General features: G+C 40.8%; 1 protein-coding gene across 5 annotated transcripts in view; it reads left to right on the top strand.

The window, feature by feature from the left end:
* pde10a (phosphodiesterase 10A) overlaps positions 1-25,533 on the top strand; it is a 102,663-nt gene that overhangs the window by 14,980 nt on the left and 62,150 nt on the right. For 2 of the 5 annotated variants that reach the window (XM_048269571.1, XM_048269569.1), the window contains exon 1: positions 22,026-22,941. The exons of 1 other annotated variant lie outside the window; for it this stretch is intronic. In XM_048269571.1, coding sequence (XP_048125528.1) covers positions 22,377-22,941 — 565 coding nt within the window. In that variant the 5' untranslated portion in view covers positions 22,026-22,376. Of the gene's footprint in view, positions 1-22,024; positions 22,942-25,533 lie in introns of those variants that run through there. 2 more of the 5 variants (XM_048269573.1, XM_048269570.1) reach the window with 2 other exon arrangements.

The raw sequence follows: 25,533 nt of genomic DNA, 5'->3' as shown, positions 1-25,533 counted from the left end.
TGTGTGTGTGTGTGGTTTTCACCTTTGTACAGGGTATCACCTGTGAAAGCAAAATAGAGAGAAAAAGTAAGAGGCTTGTGTAGCAAACCCCCTAGCCCCCACCCGCCACCCCACCCTAAACACACACATACGCACACACAAGCGACCACAGATTGTTTGTCACCGAGGAACGCGTTCTCTCTGGGGTCACCCCCTTTAGCCCTTGGGGCTTTGCTTCGACACACAGGATGTGCAGTCGTTGACACAACGCTTTGAGGGAAGTTGGCGAGCTCTGCCTTACGTCACTCAAACCACAGCACTCCACCCTCAACCTTTAGTTCCACACCGACAACACTGTAGCCGTTTATCTCAAAGGCAGAGGAATTGCATTTGAGGAACAGAACTGCTCGTTGGCACAGGCCCTGAGAAAGGCAATGAAAGGAAAGTGTCACAAAAACATCACACAAAAAAAATAATCTGTAGAAATGGGCTGTGTTAGCGTTTGGGAGAATTTTTTGAAATTTGTCTGTGTGATTTGATTTTTGAGGTAAACGTGACTTGCTATGCTTCATGTTTATACAGATCTTTTTTAACGGTGCATCTTTAGACATTTGGTTTATGTATAAACCAGACCCCTGAAGGACATCTTCAGTGATCCCTTGTGTTTACAGGACTTGTTATTACAAGCAGGGAGATTGAAGAGAGAGAAGTGTGTATATTGTGTTTGATAGTGAACATATGTGCTCGGGCCTCTGAGCCACTATTCATGTGTGGTGAGTGTGTACTCCGTGCTTGTAGAAAGGGAGGTGTGTGTATGAAATAAATGCTCCATGAGTGTGTGTGTGCACTCAACATCATGTGTTCGTAGTAACGTATGCTTTGATCTAATTGCACAGTGAAGCCTTTAACATGCCTGCTGACGCACGGCGACCGCAACGAGGAGTACATAGAGCTTAAATCCGGTGTTTGTTTTTTTTCCCCTCGCAGCCCCCCTGAAATCCACAAGGTGGTGACGTACCCTCATCATCATAATTAGCTTTCAGAGTTAATGAGGGCAATGATTCAGGATGGTAATGGAAGCAGCAAGATTCCAGGTCACTGGTCTCAGTGGTCATCATGTGTGTGTGTGTGTGTGAGAGAGAGAGAGAAAGAAAGAGACAGAGAGAGAAAGAGGACCAATGGTGGTATGAGTGGCCGAGACTGGCCGAGTTAGCGAGTGGTGTGTTGTCAGAAGCTGAAGCAGCATCTTGTTGTCTGCGGTGTTGTAAGAGGATGTCGCCACACACTCAGCAATTACAGGAGCGCTTGGGCCCCGACAGCCCTCCCGCTTCTCAGAGCTTCAGCTCAATTAAATTCTAATGGCTTTATTGGTGTGGCCAAGATTACATCTGCATGGCAAGAGAAGTGCGGCCACATGCATGGAATTAAAATGCAAAAATGGGCAGCAGAAAAGCCTCTCTGTGTGTCGACGTTGGGAGGAATCTCAAAAGCATGTGTGTGTGTGTAAATCTCTGAGCACCCATATGTGTGTGTGTAAATCTCTGTGCATGTGTGTGTGTGCAAGAATGGTCTGCCTGGATAAGAGGAACTGCAACTGCAGACACGACTCTCTGGTGCCACATCCGCAATTGAAGACAATGTGCTACTAAGCCCTTTCTTATTACCATTAGTTATTCTGAGGTAAGTGATCACAGATCAAAGTGACTATTCTACCCAGAGTAGAGGGAGAGAGGGGGGGGGGTCTTGGTTGGTGACCCTTGATGTTTGTGTCATTTTATAGTTTTTGGATTTGTTTAGATATGTATTTGTAAGCCTAAATGTGTGCATGAAATGCATGGGTTACACTTTACTTGACAGCGTCGACATAAGAGTGACATGACACTGTCATGAACGGATCATAAACAAGTCATAAACGTTTATGACATAACGCTTCTGTTATAAGTGACATTCGGTTTTTGTCACAACCCTTTATTTACAGATGTAGAATCTGTCAATGATATTATTTAATTTGTCTTGTGCATGTATGCCAGTATATTTGTCTTCTTGTGTAAATATGTGTGTGCATGAGAGTGACAGAGACAGACAGAGAGAATGATGTGTTCACATATTTTGCCATAAGTATACGTATGAGTAATATAAGTATACTTCTGAATATGCTTTACAGCATGCCTTTTGTGTGTTTGTATGTGTCTGTGCATGCATGAGTCTGTGTGTCTGTGTATCTGCGGGAGTGAGTGTGTGTGTGTGTGTGTGTGTGTGTGTTGAGGCAGGAATAATGCGTGCCAGTTCTCTGACGTGGGGGACATGAGGCCGTGCCAGGCCCAGTGAGTGGCAGAGACAGCGTCTCCCGCTCGAGTCTGCCCCATCCTCTGACTGCATTGGCTGGAGCTCTGACGCAGATAACCCCCCCCCTCCTCCAACACTCCACCCTCTGCTTTTTTCATCCCTCTCCCTCCCTCTCTATCTTTCTCTCTCTCTCTTTTCACCCGTTTAGATGGTTTTTTGATTCATGTGCTTTCTGCAGTTCCCCCCACTGCAGTGTTCTGCTCAGCTCAGCATCAAAATGTTGTGCCCTCCTCTTCTCTCTCTCTCTCATTCTTTCTTTCTTTCTCTCTATCATCCCTCTTTTCTTTCTTTGTCTTTTGTTTTTCTTTTTCCATCCTTGTGACTGACTGTTTAACATATTTCACACAAACCCTTTGATCCCAATGGTGTCTTCCTAGTCATTCCTTCCTCTATGAATCCATGTGTTGATCCTATATGGACATGAACATATTTAAGGTGATGTTGCACCCATGTTTTTATACTGTGTCATATTGTCAAGGGCAGATACTGTAGTCAGAGGTGATCACAGCAGCGGGCAGCTGACTGTGAGTAAACCGTTGATTATTTTGGATGCATTAAAAAGCATCAACAGGTAGCGTAATCTCTACTCAAGCAATCGTGCATGAAAACACGTTGAACAATGTGCGCTGTGCTCTACATACTGTATGTTAAACAAGCACTCACACACACAAACACACGTGATCGGGGGAGTGAAAACAGTTCTTATTCTCTGTAGGGTAGAATAGGTTCCTCTTTTGTTACTTTTAAACCATCCCATGACCACCATTATATCTAGCAATGTTATTATTCTATCACAGCTACAATATGTATTTCAAATCTGTCAATCATATTATTTCATTGCATTGATATTAGAATATATTTTTTTATTGATAGCCGCTTTTGCTGTCATAGCTGTTTGTTAGTTTAGTGGAGACCAAATTGAGTGGCTGTTAAAAACGATTTATTTTTAATTAGTAGCTGAAATCATGTTGATAGTAATTGAATCAGCATGTTCGTATATTTTAACACGGCCATTTCAATGGAGGCATTATGTGTTTCCGAATGGTGCACAACAAGGACAGTAAGTGCAAAGAAAAGCTCAATGGTTGAGAGACTAACAGGCATTATCATTGTTGAAATAGTTGCTAGCAGAGCTGTGAAGATGAGCATAACTTCCCCAAGCCCCCAGGGACTCAGTGTTTTCATGGGCCTGTCTCTGACGTCAATGCTCCGGCTGTGCTGTGGATCGTCACAGCAGACGTTTCAGAGAGGGGGTGAGAGAGAAAGAGGGAGAGAGAGGGTGAGAGAGATAGTGTGAGTGTGCGTGTGTGTGTTTGTGCGTGTGTGTAGACTTAAGGAGTCTGCAGTGAGGGGTTGTTCCCTACTGCAGTAGCGCATAAAAAGGGAGGAGAATTGCCAAATGAGACTTCATGGTTGTGACACAGTGTGTGTGCAATATGTATGTGTGTGTGTGTGTCTGTGTATATTTGTGTATGTGCTAGCATGTGTGCGTGCAAGCTAGCATATGTGTGTATGTGCTAGCATGTGTGTGTGTTTGTAAGCTAGCATATATATGTGTGTGTGTGTGTGTGTCTGCGTGCATATTTGTGTATGTGCTAGCATGTGTGTGTGTGTGTGTGTCTGCGTGCATATTTGTGTATGTACTAGCATGTGTGTGTGTGTGTATGCTAGCATATATATATATATATATATATATATATATATATGTGTGTGTGTGTGTGTGTGTGTGCAAGCTAGCATATATATATGTGTGTGTGTGTGTCTGCGTGCATATTTGTGTATGTGCTAGCATGTGTGTGTGTGTGTGTGTGTGTGTATGCTAGCACGTGTGTGTTTGTGTGTGTATGTGTGTATACATGTGTGGTGACTAGCACACATACATGTGGTTGCAGGGCCTTGCTGGGGCAGAGCTGGGTGGGACTAGCTGCTGATGCCCTCACAGAGCCAAGCCTGCAATCAGCCTGTGTTGAGCCAGCCTCCGTGTCCCTCTCCACCACTCCCTTCTCCACTTGTTGACTCGCCGCTTTTATGGTGGCGGTGGCAGAGGCCACGCAAATATTCAATGTGGGGAGTTTTCTGTTTGTTTGTTTGGGGTGGGGGTAGTGAATGTGTCAATGTGAAATTTCTTGTCTTTAAATAAAACTTAGTCTTGGGCCTGCTTTTTCTATTTTCATGATTTGAACCGCAAGTTTACTACATATTCATAAAATGATCAATTCCATTGGAGAGAGGAGAAGTTGTATTTCCTGATCTGGGGAATCCCACAGGATTCACTTCCCTCGGTAGAAAAAAAAGTAATAGCCTACCACGGAATTCTGCTGAATTTTGTGAGATTTCCAGTTGTGGTTGCTCAGAATGACAGAGATCTGATTTCACTCTTGACTGGTAATTTCCCTGAATGCTCGTAAAATCCCCTCAATTAAGTAAATAGTTTGACTCTGAACAAGCAAAGGGGTTTCCTCCACACAGTGCTGTATGGTGAGCTCCAGGGCAGAAATATCCTTATTTATATATAGATGGAATGTTTGGGTATGTATCTGAGTCCAGGCAGATTCTTATTGCCTCAGTGGAAGCCTGGTGGAAAATCCTGATGGTGATTGTTGTAGCGGCAGTGGCAGTAGCTTGTTTCGATGGAACTGCTCGGCAGTGTTACAACACACTGATGGGAGGATGACCTTTTTTTCATCCAGAGCACATATTTTTGTAATTCTGCCTGGTCTGTTTGCTATTTGAAACTGAACAACAGCACTTGCTTGTAGCTCGGTGACGTTTTTGCAGAACCCCTGAGGAGCTGGACCCAACACCCCCAGAGACGTTGAGTCGAGACCTGGGTTGCTGTTTAGTCCCATGTTCAGACAACAGGCCTTTGGGCAGTGGGGGGCAGAATGGATCATTAAAGCCCGAGAGGGAGTAGGGCAGAGAGAGAGCAAGAGATCACACCAGCTACAGATAGTCACAAGATAAGTGTCAACTAGAAAACAGTACTATCAGCTAACAAAGATATGCTCACATGGTCATATGATTCATTCTTTTTATGGCAAATTGTGTTCATTAAGGATTTGCTCTGTATTGTGCAAATGCTATTGAGTGTGTAAATGCTACATTTTATTTAGGAAAAACTACACATTTCCCAATTCTGTGCACTATAACAAGCCTACTCCTGCTAGTTTGCTTACGTGACCGTTTACTTCGGTGAGGTGCTCCGCCTAGTGACCTGTGAAACAAACAAAGCAGGTGCATTTTGTTGTGGTGTCTTTCATAATCACACATTAGAATATTAAATATTGGCTTCTTATCTCACCTAATGCTCCAAAGGATTGAGGATTATTTATTTGTGTGAGTCTTTAGTCAACAGGATTATGTATCTCCTTCTTTTAGGTTTCTCATCTCTATTTGAGTACAAGATGGTTTCAAAACAGAGGATGGGAGTTTTATTTAAGTCAGGAACAAACACCTGAATGTTGTATCTAGGGCCTCTTTCATGGTATAACATGCACCAGAAACCTGAATGCCCAACCAAAGAACCAAAGCAGCAAAAAACATCAGCAAAGCAGACTTAATGTGCATTATGCACCGTTGATGTGAACTCTATGCAAAGCCGGTGTGAGTGAGGCCTTAAAACGTAAACAAGAAGGCTTCTTTAGCAAGTGCTTATAGCATGTTGATATAGGATCTAAGAGTAGCCTGACAGTCCAACCTAAATTGTCCATTATTATTGTTATCATAAGTACTGCTTAAGCATTGTAATGTCATTTGCATGCTTAAGTTACAAAGTTTACACACCCATGCTACATTTGACTAAAAAGAGGAATAAGAATCTTTTGGAAATTGATCTTAATGCCTTAATTAAACAAATGAGGAAAAATTCAACCTTTAAGGACACCAATTTTCTTTGTGAGTGAATAATGTATCGTAAATACATAAATGTTCTTCCTTAAAATACAGGGGGCATAAGTACCATATTTTCCGGATATTTTTCCCCCGTCATCTACTTCCTGAATTTTTGGTCAACGATACCCGGGACTCCGAACCACCGGGGCACATGAAATTTGGTGGGTATGTAGCCCCACTAGACTTTTACGGAAAAATTTTGTTTGGTCCCCGGGAGCCGCCCACCCCCCCGCTGGGCCCCCCGAAACCCAAAAAATGCAGTTTTTCATAAATAACTCCCTGAACTGTGGCACCGAGGATGAAGACATTTTGTTCAAGACAAGATGTTCAGAACTGCACCAAATTTTATGTGTATGATTAACCTGACATTCTCTGGGGGTATGCCAAGTTTCGTAGAATTTCATCCATGGGGGGGTCTAAAAAAATTAAGTTATGTGTACATTTAGTGACTGTACACTCATTGGCCTGTAGATGGTGGTGCACACATATACACACGCACACACACACACACACACACACAGGCACGCACATACCATCAGTATCGGCAATTACAACGGCCGATACATAATTACAAATTCAGTAGGATTAATTGAAAACCAAATATTCATCATAATAACTTGGCTGCATTTCCAGTATTGGCGTCACGTAGTCGTTTGTCCACCAGATGGCGCATCGTTGCAGTGAGACGTAATTTTGTTGGAAGTTAATCTAAAGTGGGTTGGAAAGACACTACGCTTCCTACAAGAACAAGACTGTAGTTTACCGCAGAGAACGTCTTAATAAGGGTAGGATGATTTCTGCATGACATGTAATTCCCATTTCTTCTTGAAGCCGAAATAAATCTGAGAATGTTTATCGGACATGCTTGGTTTTTACTGCAGGTAGGCTACGTTAATCTTAAGTTATATCAATAGCCTAGAGTAGGTAAAATAATGTTACCGTTAGCATTGGTTGAGTGATGGAGGCCAATTTGATTATTGATGTATTTGTAGAAAACCATAAATGCGGTTACAGGCTACCAAGAAAATTGATAACAGCACTAATTGCATCTTTCGACTGTCATCTCATTTGCTTATGAGGCTACTAACAGGAGCTAAGTGAGTTAGCCACAACACGCTAAGCCGTGATGGTTTTTCTAATGGAAAATATAGGCTACCTGAAAGATAACCCATCTATGATGCATCCTAAACACCGGGCTGGGACATTTAGCTCAAAGTCTCAAAAAAGCATCTGAGTCAACGCTCATTCCCAAACACCCATATAGGCTACTTCAATCCTCTATTTTCAAAGGTGATTCAAGTAAGGAAGAGCATGGCTCAAAGTAAAGTAACTAGGACTGAAACTACATAAATTCGTCAAAATGAATAATTTGTGTCAACTCGCCGCAATGTAGATTTATTAACGCACCCGTGATCTCAATTTAAACCAAATGTTTTAAAGCGCACGTTAAGAGATGTATCCAGGGCAGGGCTGTACCTACACATATTTGTTGCACGTGCTACAAAAATCTAGCCTCGTGAGACCATCCTGATCTCGCAAGCTTTCAAGGTTTCACTCGCAGATCAGTCTGGCAACTTTTCGTTAAAGAGAATTTGGAGCAGTTTTACCAAACGAACGTCCAATCAGCATTGGCTTTGAGGCGGGTTGAGGTGTGACGCAACTAACAACTTGACGGCATCCACAGATGAGATGGGCATAGCTATTATATCGCGCAAGTTTTATTCAAATTAGAAAGTATTCCTGGGTAAGCTGTGAAGCTATGAGTCTCAGCCATGCAGCTGAGAGGAATGAACGACACAGACATCCTCCACGGCCGATTCCAGTTCATAATGGAGGAATATACTTTCTTCAGAAGTGTAGGGCCTACCGTGAAAACTTGATGGGAATTGTCGTTGATTAGGTTCATGTCACATACAAATGGTTAGTTACGTTACCTAACTTAATTGTATGTTAAACGAAAGCATTAGAAGAACACTTTGTTCATCTAATTGGTTGATTTGGCCCGTCGATAACCACCAAAGGTGGTGATAGACAGATGGTTTATCCAATAAGCTAACCAGTATTTCCGCCCCTTCCCAAAAGTTCTTCAATGAAAAGTTCTGGCGGAGTCAGGTTAACAAAAATCATTTTTTGCGATGGATCATTTAGTACCAACGTACAGTGGGTTGGGTTCCATTTAGAAGTGTCGCTTTCCGTGATTCACACAGCTGCGTGAAATGTATTAGGCCTACTACTGATATGCAAAACGAATAACTTTTCGCCAAGAGGTGGCAGCTTAATTCCGCTTGATACTGTAAGCCATTGGTTCCCAAAGGAGATTTTATTTGGGTCGCCAGCATAGCCTAGTGACAATTTATGTTGTGTAACAGGGCCTACCTTATATAGCTTATAGTTTGTTAACAGTCACGGTTTTGTCATAACTCCCTCTATGCATTTTTGCACTTAGATTAGCTCTGAAACCGGGGCAACACTTCAAGAGGGGGGGCGCGTGGATATCTCAATCGCAAAATTAAACAATATTTCTATCGGGCGCCTACCATGGACTAGGCTGGGTGAACTCAGCCTGATCTGCTGGCGATTCCTTTTCGATTTCTTAAAAGATTGAGCTTGGTCTGGCGAAAGCCAGACTAACCATGGACCCTTATAGTTGCAAAATGCAAGGGAACATGAATCAGCACATTATTTGCACAAACAATAACGGACAGTAGCTCTTCAACTTGGCCCGTTAAAATGTGTATGAACAGTCTAGCAACGCATTTCATGAAGGCCCTTTTGGACATGTCAGTTATTTGCACCACTGGGTAAAACGGCATTTTGTTTTAGACTACTGGTATTTAATTTGTGCATTGACAATAAAGCTGAATATCATATGAACTAGATTAAACTAGACTAAACTTATGCATATGTAGAAGAAGAAACATTTACAGAAATCCATGACATGATCTCTCTTCTTGATAGCTGTTGAAAACGGCATGGAACTGACAGGGATTGTTTTGTTTAGTAATAAATAACTAAATACATTATGCTGCTACCTTCTGCTTTTCCCAAATACAATGTAGCCTACAGGTGTACCTTTCATCAGTTCAGTTGCAATGGATGGACTGTGATGAACTGCCCTACTTGTGATTGTTTAGATATTTTAAAGGTTTTATAACAATGCTACAAATTTTTTTTGTAAAGTGCTACAAATCTATTCACCTTTGCAGCCAGTAGGCTACTTTGTGTGCGGCCCATAAACACACATTCCAAACAAGCATACACAAAAGTTTCAAGAGTGGGGGATGGAGTAGAAGATGGAGACAAATTCATTAATATGATTTATTTTCGCGGAATGGATGTACAGGACTGAGCGGCGGTCATATTTTGTACCGCTATGCGGTACATCTAGTTTAACATGTCTTTAAATTAGAGATGCACCAATATGGCATTTTAGGGCTGATAACCGATATCTATCTGTTTGTTGTGGCCGATACCGATACGATAACCAATTTTACTCTTGAAAAAAAAAGTAAAAAATTAATTGGGCTCAACATTTAATAAGCATCATTTAGTTGCAGTAATTTTACCTACCACCAATGACGGACATAACTCATAATTAGTCCTCAATGGTACAGCAGTCAACAAAATAGATATAGCCTAAGCCTACGTGTGCCTCCTTTAAGTGAACGTTACGTCAGTGAGTTGCGAGTGAGTGGCCAGTGACAGCGTGTGAATAGTTTTCATATTAGGGGTTTGCTCGGATGTAACTGGCCGGTAACCCAGCTGCATGTTGGCCATGTTGGAGGCACTCGGCGTAAAGAACTTAATGAAGTACAATAGAGTATCATGCACTTTGGGTACCTTAAGTGATTATAGCCATATCTAAACAATAGAAAAGCTCATCAAAACGCGTCCAAGATGCAAAGGCATATAGGGCGATATTTTGAGAAATTACGGTTTATTGGCAGTGCAGATCATATGAGTTGGGTGAGGGAGACGCAGTACCAAGTTCAACCACAAGCGCCCCCCTTCTCCTTTCTCCCTGGTTTTTTAATAACTTTTAGAAGTCGATACCTACTCCAGCTGTTTTTCTCGGTCTGACCTATTGGTACAACCTAAAACAGCAATTAACCATTTTCCCTGACGACGTTAGGGATCTACTTCAGTGCCTAATACTTTCTTATGATGCAAGTATCTCCAATATGGTGACATCCCGATCTAATGGCACACCGTGCAAACCCTGTGCAAATATAATACTAAAATACTACTTAGAGAACTACTTATCTACTGACTTGTCCCACCAAAGAGTTTGTTTATTTGTTTCCCCAACTAGCGCGGTAAAGTATAGACACACCAGCAAGAAAGCAATTTGCTCTGGTATAGGCTGAGCTCTGCTCTGCTTAGGTTAAAAGGAAGATCATTCACAAGCTTTTGTGCCACCACATTTTGGGCTACATAGATTCAACGCATTTTGTTAGAATGGTGAAATACATCCACACAGCTGACTTGAGGAAGAAGTAGCCAACCAAGCTCATGTAGCATGTAACCAGACAGGCCTGACGTAGTTGGGAAATTAGGATGAAATCGGATGAAATTCTGTTATCGGAACAATAATAATATTTAATTTTTTAATATATCAGCCACCGATATATCGTGCATCCCTATTTTAAATGTTGATTCATACTGACTGACATGAACCAAGGAGTAAACATTAACGTCTACAGCGCACACACACACACATTATCAAAATCAAGCCGGACGCTTTAGGCTATAGTCTTTCTACATGGGTTTAGTTAAAGGGGAACTTGACAACTATTTCAACTTAATAAACCCGTTTAGAAATCATTTGGATGGTTAAATTACCTGTTCCAGTGAAAATGGAGACTTTTCCCACTCCCCCTAGCATCCCCAGGTGGAAAACCAACCTTGGGACTATACCGTCCAGGTAAGAGAAGTGAAAAACAGGAAACTCGTTTTAAATTGTGCTTCTTACCTTGTAACATCCACACTGTTCTGCTGAACTTATGCTAACCGGTTTTTCTAGCTTGTAAACAAATCCATGTGCTTTATCGTTACCTTTTTCCACAGTTTGAAATAGCATAATGCAAGACTTCTCCAGCAGAGGGGGAAATACAGCTAATCCTGCCAAGTTTCCCTTTAATGATCGGGCTATAATAAGACCACACTGTAAACCGGGACATTCAGATAGATAGATAGATAGATAGATAGATACTTTATTGATTCAAGATTTTAGCTTCCCGACAGGCTTTTGTTGGTACTCGGGACACACAACTCAAAATTGGGACTGTCCCGGTTAAACAGGGACTTCTGATCACCCTATTCTGTGTGCTTGTTAAATAACTTTAGCCTAGAAATCTAGACGCACCCTAGCAGCGGCAAATTAATTTGCTCAGCCTGTACGTCTAGTACCAAACCATAGGGATTTTCTATTGGCTGAAGCCGTGGACGTCATCCAATCACAGCGCTCTATTTTGTTAGAGAGTCTTAAGGCGGGCTTACAGTAACAGGATAACGACAGTCCTGCAACGGTGAACAACAAAGAAGGTGGCTATGCTTTTACTGTCTATGTGGCTATGGCGAACGAAGAGCGGTTGTTTGAATCGGCGTTGGCGTCAACTTTGGAGGAGTTGGACTTGTGCTTTTCTTTGAAAGTTGAGCAACACAATGCACTTAAGTCATTCCTTTCGAAGAAGGATGTATTTGCCGTTTGCCGACCCGGATACGGATATGGTCGTGGCGCTGGCCTATTGCATGCCTAGGCAGTTTGAAAGACAATTCTCTGCCCGCCCCTTGGATTAAGCGAGGTGAATGGTTCGATTCCAGACTAGAAATTCAATGATATAGGATGGCCCGCCAGGCTAAAATAACTTGCCTTTCCAGATTAAATGGACATACTGGTTAAGAAAGGCATGTGAACAGTCTCTAAAATAGGGGTAGCTTCCTTAGTATAGCGTCGTTGAAAGTTCTCTCTCGCTCTCTCGGAGGTAGCCTCCCGAGCATTTGCTCTGCTGCCGGCTAGTGTTAATTTTGTCACCTATTTTTAATTTAGTCTTAGTCTTGTGACGAAATGTCCTTTTTAGTCTTTGTCATATTTAGTCATTCAAATATCATTTTTGTTAGTCAAGTTTTAGTCGACTAAAAGTCTAAGTCATTTTAGTCTAGTTTTAGTCATAAGAAAACTAAAGGTATCTTAGTCTTAGTCAGTTTTAGTCAACACATTTTAGTCTTTTTTATAACAAATTATTTCTGATTACCATTTCAGTCAAATAGTGTTTCACACATCTCAATTTTCCAACAATATTGTGTGTCCACAGGGCTACTCGTCTGTTATAATTACTCATTCTGATTTTTTGTCAGTCAGTATGTTTACATGCACAGGTAAGTCGAGCTACAGTTATAGCTCGGCTGGGATTTGACCATAGACAGTAAAAGATTTGACTGGACCACTGTCATATTAAGTAGACCAGTGTTTCTCAAAGTGTGGTCCGGGAATCACTGGTGGTCCATAAGCTATCTCAAGTGGTCCGTGAGCAGGCGTGGTAAAATATAATATAGATGAGTTGTTTGCAATATTGAACCAACTTGTATGTAAAAAACAGTTCTGCAACACTGTCTATGTAAGATATGCCAGTTTAAATCATACAGTATGAATCCACACAATAAGCAAAGTGCAAAGACAATAAGCAAGGTGGTTCAGTGAGTAGGCCTATAGTGTAGACTAATTATAGGCTACTGTTGAAGTAGGCCTAGGTCTAATCTTTTTTTTTTTTTTTTAGCTAGGGTTAGTTAAGTGGTCCTGAAACTGAAAAAGTTTGAGAAACACTGTCGTGACCAAAGTATTAATGTTTTACTCCCTAGAAGCTAGATGGCGATATGTAAACACAACACATTCCCCAAACAGACTCTCCATCTTAGCCATAGCTAACTTGCTAGCTTAACTTTCCATATTAGCTTACTTGCTAGCAAACTTTGCATCATCAGTCTAACTAGTTAAATAGTTGACATTACATGATGAACATTTTCATTATGGACATTCTGGTGGATGTTAATTTGTATGAGAGAAGCTTCAACTTCTGGGTATGTAGCATTGTGGCATAAAGCTTAGGTAGTTAGTTGGTAACTCTGGCAGAAATCTCCAGTGTTCTTGTTCCATGTAGTTTTAGGTGTTGCAGCCACAGGGTTGCAGCAACAGCACGTAGACTAGCCTACAGGAAAGCTGTTAGCGTTATGAACTCATTCGAATATTTTGAAAACGTAACAGCTAGATATTTGTCTTCTCATTTTGTAGACGAAAAATGAAGAGAGATTTTATCTTAGTTCTTATTTCATGCAAAACATTTTAGTCTCTGTCTTTTTTTCGTCAACAATAATTCATCTTAAGATAGTCTTAGTCAGTGTTTCAGGACATTACTGCCGTCTCGTCATCGTCTCGTCTTAGTCATGAAAAAAAAGGTCGTTGACGAACATATTTCCTCTCGTCTCCTCTGACGAAATTAACACTACTGCCGGCTTGTGCTACATTTTAGCTACATTTTCATGTACCAAATCAGCATTTTCGTTAAGTGAATCTTTTGTAAATTGCTTTACAATTACCATTGGGCACTCCTCGTTGGCCGTTTTCGTTATCGCCCGGCTCGACTCAGCTTGTCGCCATTCACTCCTTCATTTTCATTAACATTCCCGGTAGAATTCTCAATCTTTTTGGCCTCTATGTGTCCAGTTACATAGTCTCTGTCTGTTCTTGATTATGGATTTTGTTAAAAAAAATTCTAAATAAATGTGACTTATAGTCCGGTGCAATTTATAGTCCGGAAAATACGGTATACACACCCCTATGAACCTTTTACACTGAAAGTGTCCTGAACTCGGGACATGTGTGACGGGTCACTCCATTCTACTGTTACTTCTACACATCACCACGGACAACCACTTGGATCAGGTTTCTTTATTGCTGGAACAAAGTATGAGTGTGGAATTGTGGGTTCAGCAAATAGATCTCGGGGCAACAATCCAGTATCTCGTAATCTCCAGTCTGGGTAAACACTATACCAGGGGTCACCAAATGGCGGACCGTGGTCCGAGTCCGGACCCTGACGTGATCCTATCCGGACCCGGACCATAATAGCCTAATTTAGATTTTCACGTAAGATTTCTGTGAGTGAAGATTTCTGTGAGTGAAGATTTCTGTGAGATTCTGTGAATTCTGATAAAGTCGAGTCAGTGAGTAAAGTAGCCTAGCCCTATGGGGAAGAGACTCACTGATAGCCTGAAACGAGCGAGGAGAGGAAACGGGACGAGAAACAATCAGATGGATATCTAAGTTAACGATAAGTAAGTTATTTTCAAATCATCGATTGCTCAAAGAGGAGAAAGCTAGACAGCGAGAACAGAGCTTTATATAGCGATCACGGGGGCCAATACCACGCCAAAACTGTCACGTCCGTGACGCCAACTAAATATGGATGTGACAGTTTTGCGCGGAATTGCCCTGGACCTCTTCTACATATTCTGAGACAGGCGATTTTTAAAAGCGCCAATTTGAAGCACCTCTAGCCTACTAGACAAAGCATGTATTTTGAGCAAGCCTACATTCACTGCCCACCAACGTGATGTTCCTGGGTTTCCAGGATTTCGGGTCAACATAAAAAAAACAAAAAAATAAATAAAATTAAACTTGCTGATTTCCAGGAACCAGCTGTGGAATATCCATCCTGGTCTCAGCTCAAATTTTAAACTGTGTGTGATCGTAAAGTTTTAGAATATATAAGCCTTAGGCTGAATTAGGCCTACACAACATTCAGTACATTTCAGCATTACAATAGTGAAACTACTTGAACATGTTTATCATTGCAAACGCAGCACTAGAGCACATGTGGCTAATCTCCAAACTACCACACTGGACTGCACTATAGCTAAGCTAGCACAAGCTGCTTGTCTATATAAAGCTAATGTATAAGGCAGCTTGCACATTGAGAATAACATGATGATGAAACCATTTACACAACATAAGAATAGTTACAGTGTAGTGTTAATTTTGTCACCTATTTTTAATTTAGTCTTAGTCTTGTGACGAAATGTCCTTTTTAGTCTTTGTCATATTTAGTCATTCAAATATCATTTTTTGTTAGTCAAGTTTTAGTGGACTAAAAGTCTCATCATTTTAGTCTAGTTTTAGTCAAAAGAAAACTAAAGGTATCTTAGTCTTAGTCAGTTTTAGTCAACACATTTTAGTCTTTTTTTTATAACTAATTATTTCTGATTACCATTTGAGTCAAATAGTGTTTCACACATCTCAATTTTCCAACAATATTGTGTGTCCACAGGGCTACTCGTCTGTTATAATTACTCATTCTGATTTATACAGTTATAGCTCGGCTGGGATTTGACCATAGACAGTAAAAGATTTGACTGGACCACTGTCATATTAAGAGACCAGTGTTTCTCAAAGTGTTGTCCGTGGATCACTGGTGGTCCATAAGCTATCCCAAGTAGTCCTTGAGCAGGCGTGGTAAAATATAATATAGATGAGTTGTTTGCAATATTGAACCAACTTGTATGTAAAAACAGTTCTGCAACACTGTCTATGTAAGATTTGCCAGTTTAAATCATACAGTATGAATCCACACAATAAGCAAAGTGGTTCAGTGAGTAGGCCTATTGTGTAGACTAATTATAGGCTACTGTTGAAGTAGGTCTAATCTTTTTTTTTTTTTTTTTAGCTAGGGTTAGTTTAGTGGTCCTGAAACTGAAAAAGTTTGAGAAACACTGTAGGCCAAAGTATTAATGTTTTACTCCGCCTTGCTAGATGGCGATATGCGCCCAAACACAACACATTCCCCAATCAGACTCTCCATCTTAGCCATAGCTAACCTGCTAGCGAACTTTCTATATTAGCTTACTTGCTAGCAAACTTTGCATCATCAGTCTAACTAGTTAAATAATTGACATTACATGATAAACTTTTTTTATATGGACATTCTGGGGGATGTTAATTTGTATGAGAGAACCTTCAACTTCTGGGTATGTAGCATTGTGGCATAAAGCTTATAGTTAGCTTGCTAACTCTTGCAGAAATCTCCAGTGTTCTTGTTCCATGTAGTTTCGTGTTGCAGCCACAGGGTTGCAGCAACAGCACGTGAACTAGCCTACAGGAAAGCTGTTGCGTATGAACTCATTCGAATATTTTGAAAACATAACAGCTAGATGTTCTGTCTTCTCATTTTGTAGACGAAAATGAAGAGATTTTTATCTTAGTTTTTATTTCATGCAAAACATTTTAGTCTCGTCTTTTTTCGTCAACAATAATGCATCTTAAGATAGTCTTAGTCAGTGTTTCAGGACAATACTGCCGTCTCGTCATCGTCTCGTCTTAGTCATGAAAAAAAAGGTTGTTGACGAACATATTTCCTCTCCTCTCGTCTGACGAAATTAACACTAGAACAGTGTGGAATTGTGGGTTCAGCAAATAAATTTCGGACCCGGACAACAATCTAAATAACATGTAAAGCAAGTGACAATTAGCACGCTAGTTCACAAATAATGCTTGCCAATCTCTAAAACATGACTTTACAAGACACATAAATCATCAACTACACTCAAAACAGTTAACTGAAATCATTATAAGTACATTGCATGACAAAATACGAGACATATGTACTTAGAATTACAAGAAAACATCGTTTATCCCAGACCTCACAAATTACAGGGACTTACCCAGTATCTCATAATCTCCAGTCCGGGTAAACGCAACGCGAATCCCACTGTCACACTGAATCAACCTGCCGCTAGATGGCGTAGTTGCATCACTTTTAATATGATTTAACTAGCAACTCCTTTTACTCCGTTACACATGTACAGTGCCCCCACCACCCCCCAACATTCTAAATCAATTGTATGCACCATATTGCTATGTAGCATGACAACCTTTTTCATATGCAATCTGCATAGTTACATTGTCAGATTAATCTTGCTCTGTCTCAATTAAATTTAATCAAAAATGCCCTCCTATGCTGCTTCCCTACTTTCTAGCTGCAGTGTATATCCCTTAGCAATAAGTAGATGTAGCATATTAGGTCTTGAAATATTCACAAGAATCCCTAGAAATTGAATATTGAATAAATTGTTATCTTTCATTTGAGACCAGGATTATGCTTCTACACCAAGAGGTTGCCACACAGTAAGCCTTTTATTGTTGCCTTTTGGGTAACCAAAAGTCCTATGGGGAGTTTCCATAGGGCATTTTACAAAACGCATGAGCCTACCTTGGCAAATAATGGTCTAAAGTAGGCCTACTCATATTTCATTCTATATTGATCTACTTTGAGATACAGATTCACAAAATCTGGTAGTGGGCATCAGTTGTGTTTCCAAGACAAAATAAATGACCAAATAACCGCCTAAAAAAATTCTACCCTTCATTCTACCCTTTGCCACTCTCTGACAGTTCATCACACAGTCAATCTATTGGTACCAAAGGAAGGCCTCAGCTTACAAAAGAGGTCAAGCACTTGAATATAAGTCAAAGTATGTGCAAACAGGGCCATTGATAGTAGGCGGTGTGCAATTTTGAGCAAAAATACAAAATGGGGGGTAAGTGTAATATTCCCATAGAAGCAGGCAGATTTTTTATTTTTAAAGGCCAGTTATTTCATGGATCCAGGATACAGATAAAGTTCCCATCATTTTATTTCAGTTAGCTTAATAGCTGGTTTGATTTGCATTGAGAGATGATCTTATGGAAAGTACCCCATGCCAATCTCTAGGTATGGTGAAGGGTACAGTATGTGATGATGTGGGGCTATTTTAATTCCAAAGGCCAAGGGAACTTTATCAGGATGTATAGTATCCTGGATTCATCAAATAACTGGCCTTTAAAAATAACTATGGGAATTTAACATATGGGTGTGTATATGCCCCTGTATTTTAAGGAAGAACGATTACTCATTATTCATGTCCTTAAAGGTTGGATTTGTCCTAATTGTTTTAATTTGGGCATTAACATCAATTTCCAAAAGATTTTTTGTATTCCTCTTTTTAGTCAACTTTAGCATGGGTATGAAATAAAACAAAGAAAATAGACTGGAGCACAATTATTCAGACAACAAAAATTACTAACGTTTGGACACAGTGGTGTCGAAACGTTAGTCGTTTTTTTGTTTTCACTAAGGAAAGACTGCAAGTTGAATCAGTGTGCTCCAGTCTGTTTTTTTGTTTTGTTTCGTTTAAATAGTCTACCATCCTACCGCTGTGAAGCACCCGATTCTGCAGCTTCAACTGGATGACGCATGGACAGAGTATCCCACTTTAATCAGATAAAGTACATTTTCATTAATGGAACCCTAAATAAAATACTAATCAATCAATGAAATGTACTGTTTGATGCTATCAAAGTATAAACTAGTAAATATCTCAAGGGTGCAAAGATGGATCCATCACTGTTGAGTGAAAAGCTGCATTATTCAAACACACTGTCCATAACTGTTTGTCTGACAACTGATGTAGTGGAGTGACCTACATTGATTTCAATGATCTGAATTAAGTGCATGTTAATGCAGTGCATTTCTGGTTGAAGACTGTGTCAACACCAAGCCACTTATTTTGCGTATCTGATAGTAATCAGTGAAATACCAGGCCTTTATGACTGTATTAATGTTATATGGTTTCCAAATTTCACATATACTTCCAGACCCAAAACTTGCAAAATATCACTTAACACTAATACAATATGACTGTGAAACCACCACTTTTAACATTTTGAAATTTTGTTTGCCTCAATTTATAACTCTGTGCGGTTTGAGTATAATCTCATTGCCATCCACAGTGACAATGTCTGTAGATGCAAGGCCCTCTGTACTGCAGGGAAGTCCTAAACCCAAGATGACGCAATAACCACAAACCTCCCTTTGAAGCATCACTTTATTATTATTTTGTCAGCATTTAAACTTTGCAGTTTATGATAATAAGCAACATACGGGGGGAGGGGGGGGGGGACATAGGGAACAGTGACTAGTTGAAAGAGGGTGGGTCGGTTTTATGTCATTTCCACAAAGGCCTGACAGACATTTTGTGTTTGCTTTACTGGCTCAGCATCTTTGTTCCGTGGTGGGTTCCCACCCACGTCACTGCTGGATCCCTCTGATGTGGCCGCGCAGTGTGCGACTGGGAGCACAGCCCCATATGGTGGCTTCCCTGTAATCCGCACCGTGCTGGGGGTGGGATTGCTCCACTCGGATGTCCATTTTTTGGCAAACGTGATCCAAGGGTCGTAAAATGGAGGGGTGGCAGTGCTGTGATCCAAAGATGACGACGTTGATGACAGTGGACAGGAATCCTCTAATTGATGTTCTGCAGTGATCTATAGGATTTGGCATCGTCCATCAATTTTGCAACTGTTTCTGAGTTTGTTGAATGGTCATCCGAATAAATCCTGGGGATGTGTGTTTTAAATTTTTTTATTAGTGCTACAGCTGCAGTATTATGTCAGGACACATGTGAAAAGAGAAAGGATGACTGAAATAACTTTCTTTGAGCACAGAATGCCTCAAGTGGTGTCAACTGCCTAATTGTGATGCTACAGTTGGGTATTTTTAAACATAATCACATTTGTATCCTTGAACTGATAAACCCATGCCCATGTGCCAAAGTTCTGACATTTTAAAAGGATTGAATGTTGTATTCATGTATTTGAATTGTATTTGATGTTCGCAAGAAAGTTGATAACCACTATGTGTGTCATGCACCAAAAGATTGAGACCTGCAAATATGCATACACAAATCAATAGGTATATTATGGTTTATTATTGGAGAAATATAATGAGACATATAAATAATACATATAATTAGTCACTACCTACATGCTTACTTTCATACAATTCATAAACTTACACAGTTAACATTTTGTTGAATGAGACGCAGTAGGCTAAATGATAGTGTACAGATTAGAGATAGGTCTCTAGATAGGTCTCAATTGTAACCATTAACTTTTAACTGAAATGTAATACACTGCATGTACACTGCATGTTGGTGTCAACTTTCAGGTAGTCTTTCTGGTTATGAACGTTCCATTTAAATCTAACCATAGTATCTTGGCAATAGGATTCATTTATGACTAGTAACTTGTAAGATTCTGCAACGTTATTCTTTCACATTAGTTTTGCATTATAACCATAGCCTTCTCTGTTTTATTTCAAGCAAATCGTTTATTAATGCGATTTTAAACAAATACACGCGATGTAAGACCACACAAGTCAACTGGGCGAACTTCAGTATGAAGTGGCAAACTGTAAACGTAATTTGTGGTTTCGAGGTGAGAGTAGTGAGGTGAAATCAGTTCATTTTTACTCGGGACAGCCAATTCAGATGATCACAGTTGCATATGATATACACGTAACTATGCGGTTATATCCTCCTAGGTTACTTTGCTGAAAAAAAAAGTTTGATGGGATTTGCTGTTTACACTCAGCGATTCGTGCGCGTTAGGACAGCAATTGCACCCAACCCCTTAACTCATGCCTCGCAGGCTCAAGTCAGATCAACACCGACATACTTCCAGCGCGTTGGAAACTGTGTGTGTGGGGCCCCAAAGACGTCAATGAAACGTCAAAATGATACAGGAAATCCTTTGAATAAACCTCTGGGTAGAAAAAAGAGCCGTAGAACAGAAACCATAGGCTACTTCTTGGGGAATAATTAGAAAGGACAAGTCTGCAAGCTTATGCTAGTTGAGAATACATTTACATGAATCCTAGTCATTGTGAAGTTCACATTTCAGGAAGGCTGGTGTACTAGTCTAATCGTTTGCACTTGCAAGGTAGTGTGGTTAGTCTTTAGAGACCCAAGAGAGCGTGAAGTTTCAGTGACTCATTAAAAGTCGTAAATTATTTTTCGACGTACGTTGTTTTTGCAATAAAGTAAGCTGTAATAGTTAGTCTAGTTCTATGAGTAGGCTACAGATATAGCCTATAGTTTAGGATGTGTTTTAATCATCGCAGAATTTTATATACAGGCTAATTTAAATCGACACAGTTTACACCTAGCCTACTGTAACAGGCCTGTACGATCTCATCCTTTATCTTAAGCTACATTCTGGATAGGGAAATGTATGATAGCCTACGTTAAGCTATTTCGTGGGTCTTTCCTTGAGTTGAACACTACAGTTCAACGATCAGTTAACTTTTTTAAAAAATAGGCTAGGCTTTACAACGCATTATGAATTATGTTTTTCAGAACGACAGGAGAAGCTACCCTGGACTTTGTAATGTCACATCCTTGTTTTTGTGTGTACCTGTTTGAATTCTGTGACCATGTTCTCTCGTAGCCTGTGTAATAAAAATGGTCTTTTTCATTTGCATACACGAATTTTGTGCAGAATTAGCCGATGCACAATGCGTTGTTAGAGCACGTTTATGGACGGGGTCGTGTTTTAAATTCCTATAGCCTATTAACAGGGCTATAGTTTTTTTTTTCAGTTGACTCAATTAATCACATTTTTGTTCAGGAGTTATTCTACATTGGAAACAGACATGGCTTTGAAGTGGCTTATTCTACACACCAGGCTGCTTTGCACGCATCATGCGCGCGCGCGCTCTCTCTCTCTGTCTCTCTCTCTCTCTCACACACACACACACACACACACAGAGACAGACGCGTGCTGACGTCTCGAAGGCATTTAGGCTGTCTGCCTCTGCTGCAGCGGCTATCACAGCTTTATTTCTTATAGTTTATCAGTTTATTTTTGCTGACGAAAGACCGGCTACTAAGGCAACCAGTTTAATGAACATGGCTGAACATTTGATATTCGATACATTATGTGTATCAGTGAAAACGGGTTATTTGGAATGATTCTGTTCAGTCAGAAGAGGATTTGTGTGATAAGATCCTGGGCTGAATTGTAACACAGCTTGCCGTCTTATGTCAAAAAAGAAACAATTTTATGAGCTATGGCAAGGTTTCGATAATTGCTTGGTTTATTCACGCAATTGCAACAGCATGTTCCCATTGCTTCCTTATGGCTATCGAGCGAAAACAACTCGGTAAATTAGGCGTTAATGATGCGACCCCTCCGTCAGTATTGAGTCTATGGATACCTCTATCGCAGTTTGTTATTATTTTTCATAGAAGTCTCAAACGGTCCTGCCTCATCGCCGCTATTATAACGGAGGATGTCCAACCCTGAGAAATTACTCCCATCACGCCCCCAATCCCCCCTGACCGCTGGGAAAACACACAGATCCGGAGACAGCGTTCACGTCCACAGCAGCAGTGTGTCTCCGGAGGGCGGTTGGGCGGGCGGCGCAGCTCTTTACGCAGCGACACCCAGGAACAGCAGCAGCAATCAGGGAGGAGGAGGCAACAACACCGCGGCCAGCAGCGCAGTCCTCCGCGATCCCTCGTCTGCTTACCCCGCGTTCTCCTCGCCGTCGCCTTCCTCTCCCTCTGGACCACCACAGAAAGGAGGCGGACCGAGTGGGGGCAGAGCGACATTGCCTCTCCCGTACTTGCTGCGCACCATTCACGGCTTCCCCCTCCACGGACTATTAGGACTTCATCCCTCCGCGTCCTGCTCGGGTTATTTCCGTAAAAGCGGAACCGCCTTCAGCAGGAGTCCCCTACGAGGCACGCTTTTCTCTGCCGCTCTTCCCCTCCTGCGCCTGCGGTCAGACATGGAAGATGGTCCGCCTTCAACAAGCTGTTTCAGAAGGTTGACTGACTGTTTTCTCGGTTCAAGTAGGTACTTTAAAATTACATTATGAAAGCAGTTAATCATCAACCCCAGTGTAAAGGAACGATAATTTGCACAACTTTCACTGCTATAATAGGCATTGTGATTAACTTTTCTGCTGTTTTATCACGTCGAATCCCGTGTGGCCATAGTCCTATCCAGACTAGTTGCGCAGGATGTCCTACTGTATATTGGCGAGTCATGTGTGGACAGTTGTATGGTCAATCCTTGACATCCGTCATTTACAAACCGATGTTTGAGAAAAGACAATGCATTATTTACCAAGCACGTGCAACACAGGGTGTGGACGTTCTACTAAAGAGAGCCGAGGGAGGGGGTCTTCGATCAGCCATGGAGATACATGGGTTTTGTGCAAAGTTTAAAGGCAGAAACGTGGCTCATGTCAGCGGAGTGCTTCTGATATCAAATTATAGCGCAACGACATATATCAATATGCAAGAGACGTCCCACGGCAGAGAACGTATGGCTACTGAGGTCAGCAGATAGCATAAACCATGCGAAGCGCATGAAGACGATAAAACTATTCCTAAACGCTGACAGTGTCTCTAATACTGCACACGATTTGTTTCTTCTCACTCTCCTCCCGTTGAAGCGTTTTAACTGTAACCAAAATACAGGTGAATGGTTGAAATTATTGTAATTAAATAGGACTTTTGCATTTAACCTAACCTAACCACTTTTCTAATCGGCCTTTTTATTGCCTTGTTGGCAGCAGCTACGTGAGGAGCTTCCGCATATTCCCGTTGTAATGATAGGCGTTTTCCCAAGGATGATCTTCACCTGTCTCAAGACCTCTCCATGGGCACTTGCTCTATCCAAATGCAAAGGGACAGGTTGGGTTCAGTAATGCCTAGAGGCTTGCGGAGAGCTCGTGTGTCCAAAGTAGACTGCGAACAGGTGCAGCGTTAACTCCTTTCAGTTCAGCATGTTTGAAAGGTGTTGCGCTGACAGGGCTGGAATGTTAAAGGTCATACATGCACCATTGGGGGACAACTGCATTTGTTGATCAGCAGGTATTCCTAACAACTGAATATGACATATTGATAGTTGTAGGACAATACTCCCTATAATTTGTTTTGGCACATTGAATACTAGTGTGAATATTTTAGTGAATTTTAGTGAATATTTTAGTTATTTTAATTATTTAGTAATCAAGTTTTCTATCTACCCAAACAGCAACCTTATAACAAATGGTTTTAAATACAATATAGCCTAAGCAATCTAAATGGCATTTAAAAATAAAGATGCACATTATTTGTTAAATTGTTACATAGAGCATTCTGTAGTTTCCCCACAAATATATGTATATTGTGTGTGATGTGGCCATGAATGGGATTTCTTTGAGTCGTGCATATAGAAACATACTGGGTTCAGTACAGTGGTGCTTGTTTCATTCTCCACATGGTGTAGTCTGCTGGCCGTTGATGTAGGCTTATCAATATGGAACAGCAAAAAACATGTCTCTCTCTCACCGCACGCACACACACACACACACACACACACACACACACACACACACACACAAACACACACACACACATACACACACACAAACACACACACTGTACAGAAAGTAGAGGGAAGTCTTAATGAGAGGGTGTGAAAGAAAATAAGTTGATGTTACTCCGACCAAAATTCTGTATGTGCAGTCGTAGGAGTTTGGTAAATCTTTCTAGCTGTGATGTTAAACCACTCTTGAAAATGGGTCCAATAACACATCTGTGATACTTCCTTTTTCTTTCTTTCTTTCTTTCTTTCTTTCTTTCTTTCATTCTTTCTTTCTTTCTTTCTTCCAAGTGAAGTTGTAGTGTGTTAAGTTGTGTGTCAAGAACAAGCAATGGCTTAATCAGTAATACATTGACTATGACACCTATTTTCCAATGCGTATACGTACAGGTATGTACTGGTTTAGACTGTAACCACTATACAGTCCCACTCCCGTTCTCCCGTATCAAGACTGTGTTGCATCTGAGTACAACCCCCTGCACAAATATTGTCATGACTTGACTTGACTTGTGTGTGTCCTTCATTTCATTATGGCTTTGCTTTTTCAGTGTTCTCTATGAGTACCCAGGAGAATATTGGTTGTTGTGTGGAAGAATTTTGCTTGTGACGTTGTTGAGAGTCACTGAGGGATTAAATCAGATGAAGAAGTTGTTGATAAAGATAATGAGTGATTGATTCAGATCCACTTCCATTGACTTTCGCTAGGATTAGCTTGTCACAAAATACAGATTTGCATTTATTTGTTCTGAGGTGGATCCCGTCTAAAAGTAAAACTGTAGTTTGGTTTGCCACCTTGCCACTTGTAACTGTTGAAGAGGTTTCTCTACAGTCTTGATTGACTTTTATTTGTTTTGCGATCTTGATGGGCCTGAGGTTTCTTAAAAGAGAAACATGGCCATACTTTTTCAACATGATATAGCTGAAGCCTTAAAATTTTCACCACTTTAGCAAAATAGCCACAAGCACTTCTAGCCATTATAATGTAAGTTAAGTTGAATGTCATAAGGACTGGCCTGCACTGATGACACAAAGACCATAAAAAAAGCAAGGTCTATGTGAATTATCCAACT

Source organism: Alosa alosa, chromosome 18, assembly GCF_017589495.1.
Source record: "Alosa alosa isolate M-15738 ecotype Scorff River chromosome 18, AALO_Geno_1.1, whole genome shotgun sequence".
In the NCBI taxonomy this organism is placed as follows: domain Eukaryota; kingdom Metazoa; phylum Chordata; class Actinopteri; order Clupeiformes; family Clupeidae; genus Alosa; species Alosa alosa.
The sequence above is the reverse complement of the archived record's forward strand: the minus strand, read 5'-3'. Positions and strand labels throughout refer to the sequence as shown.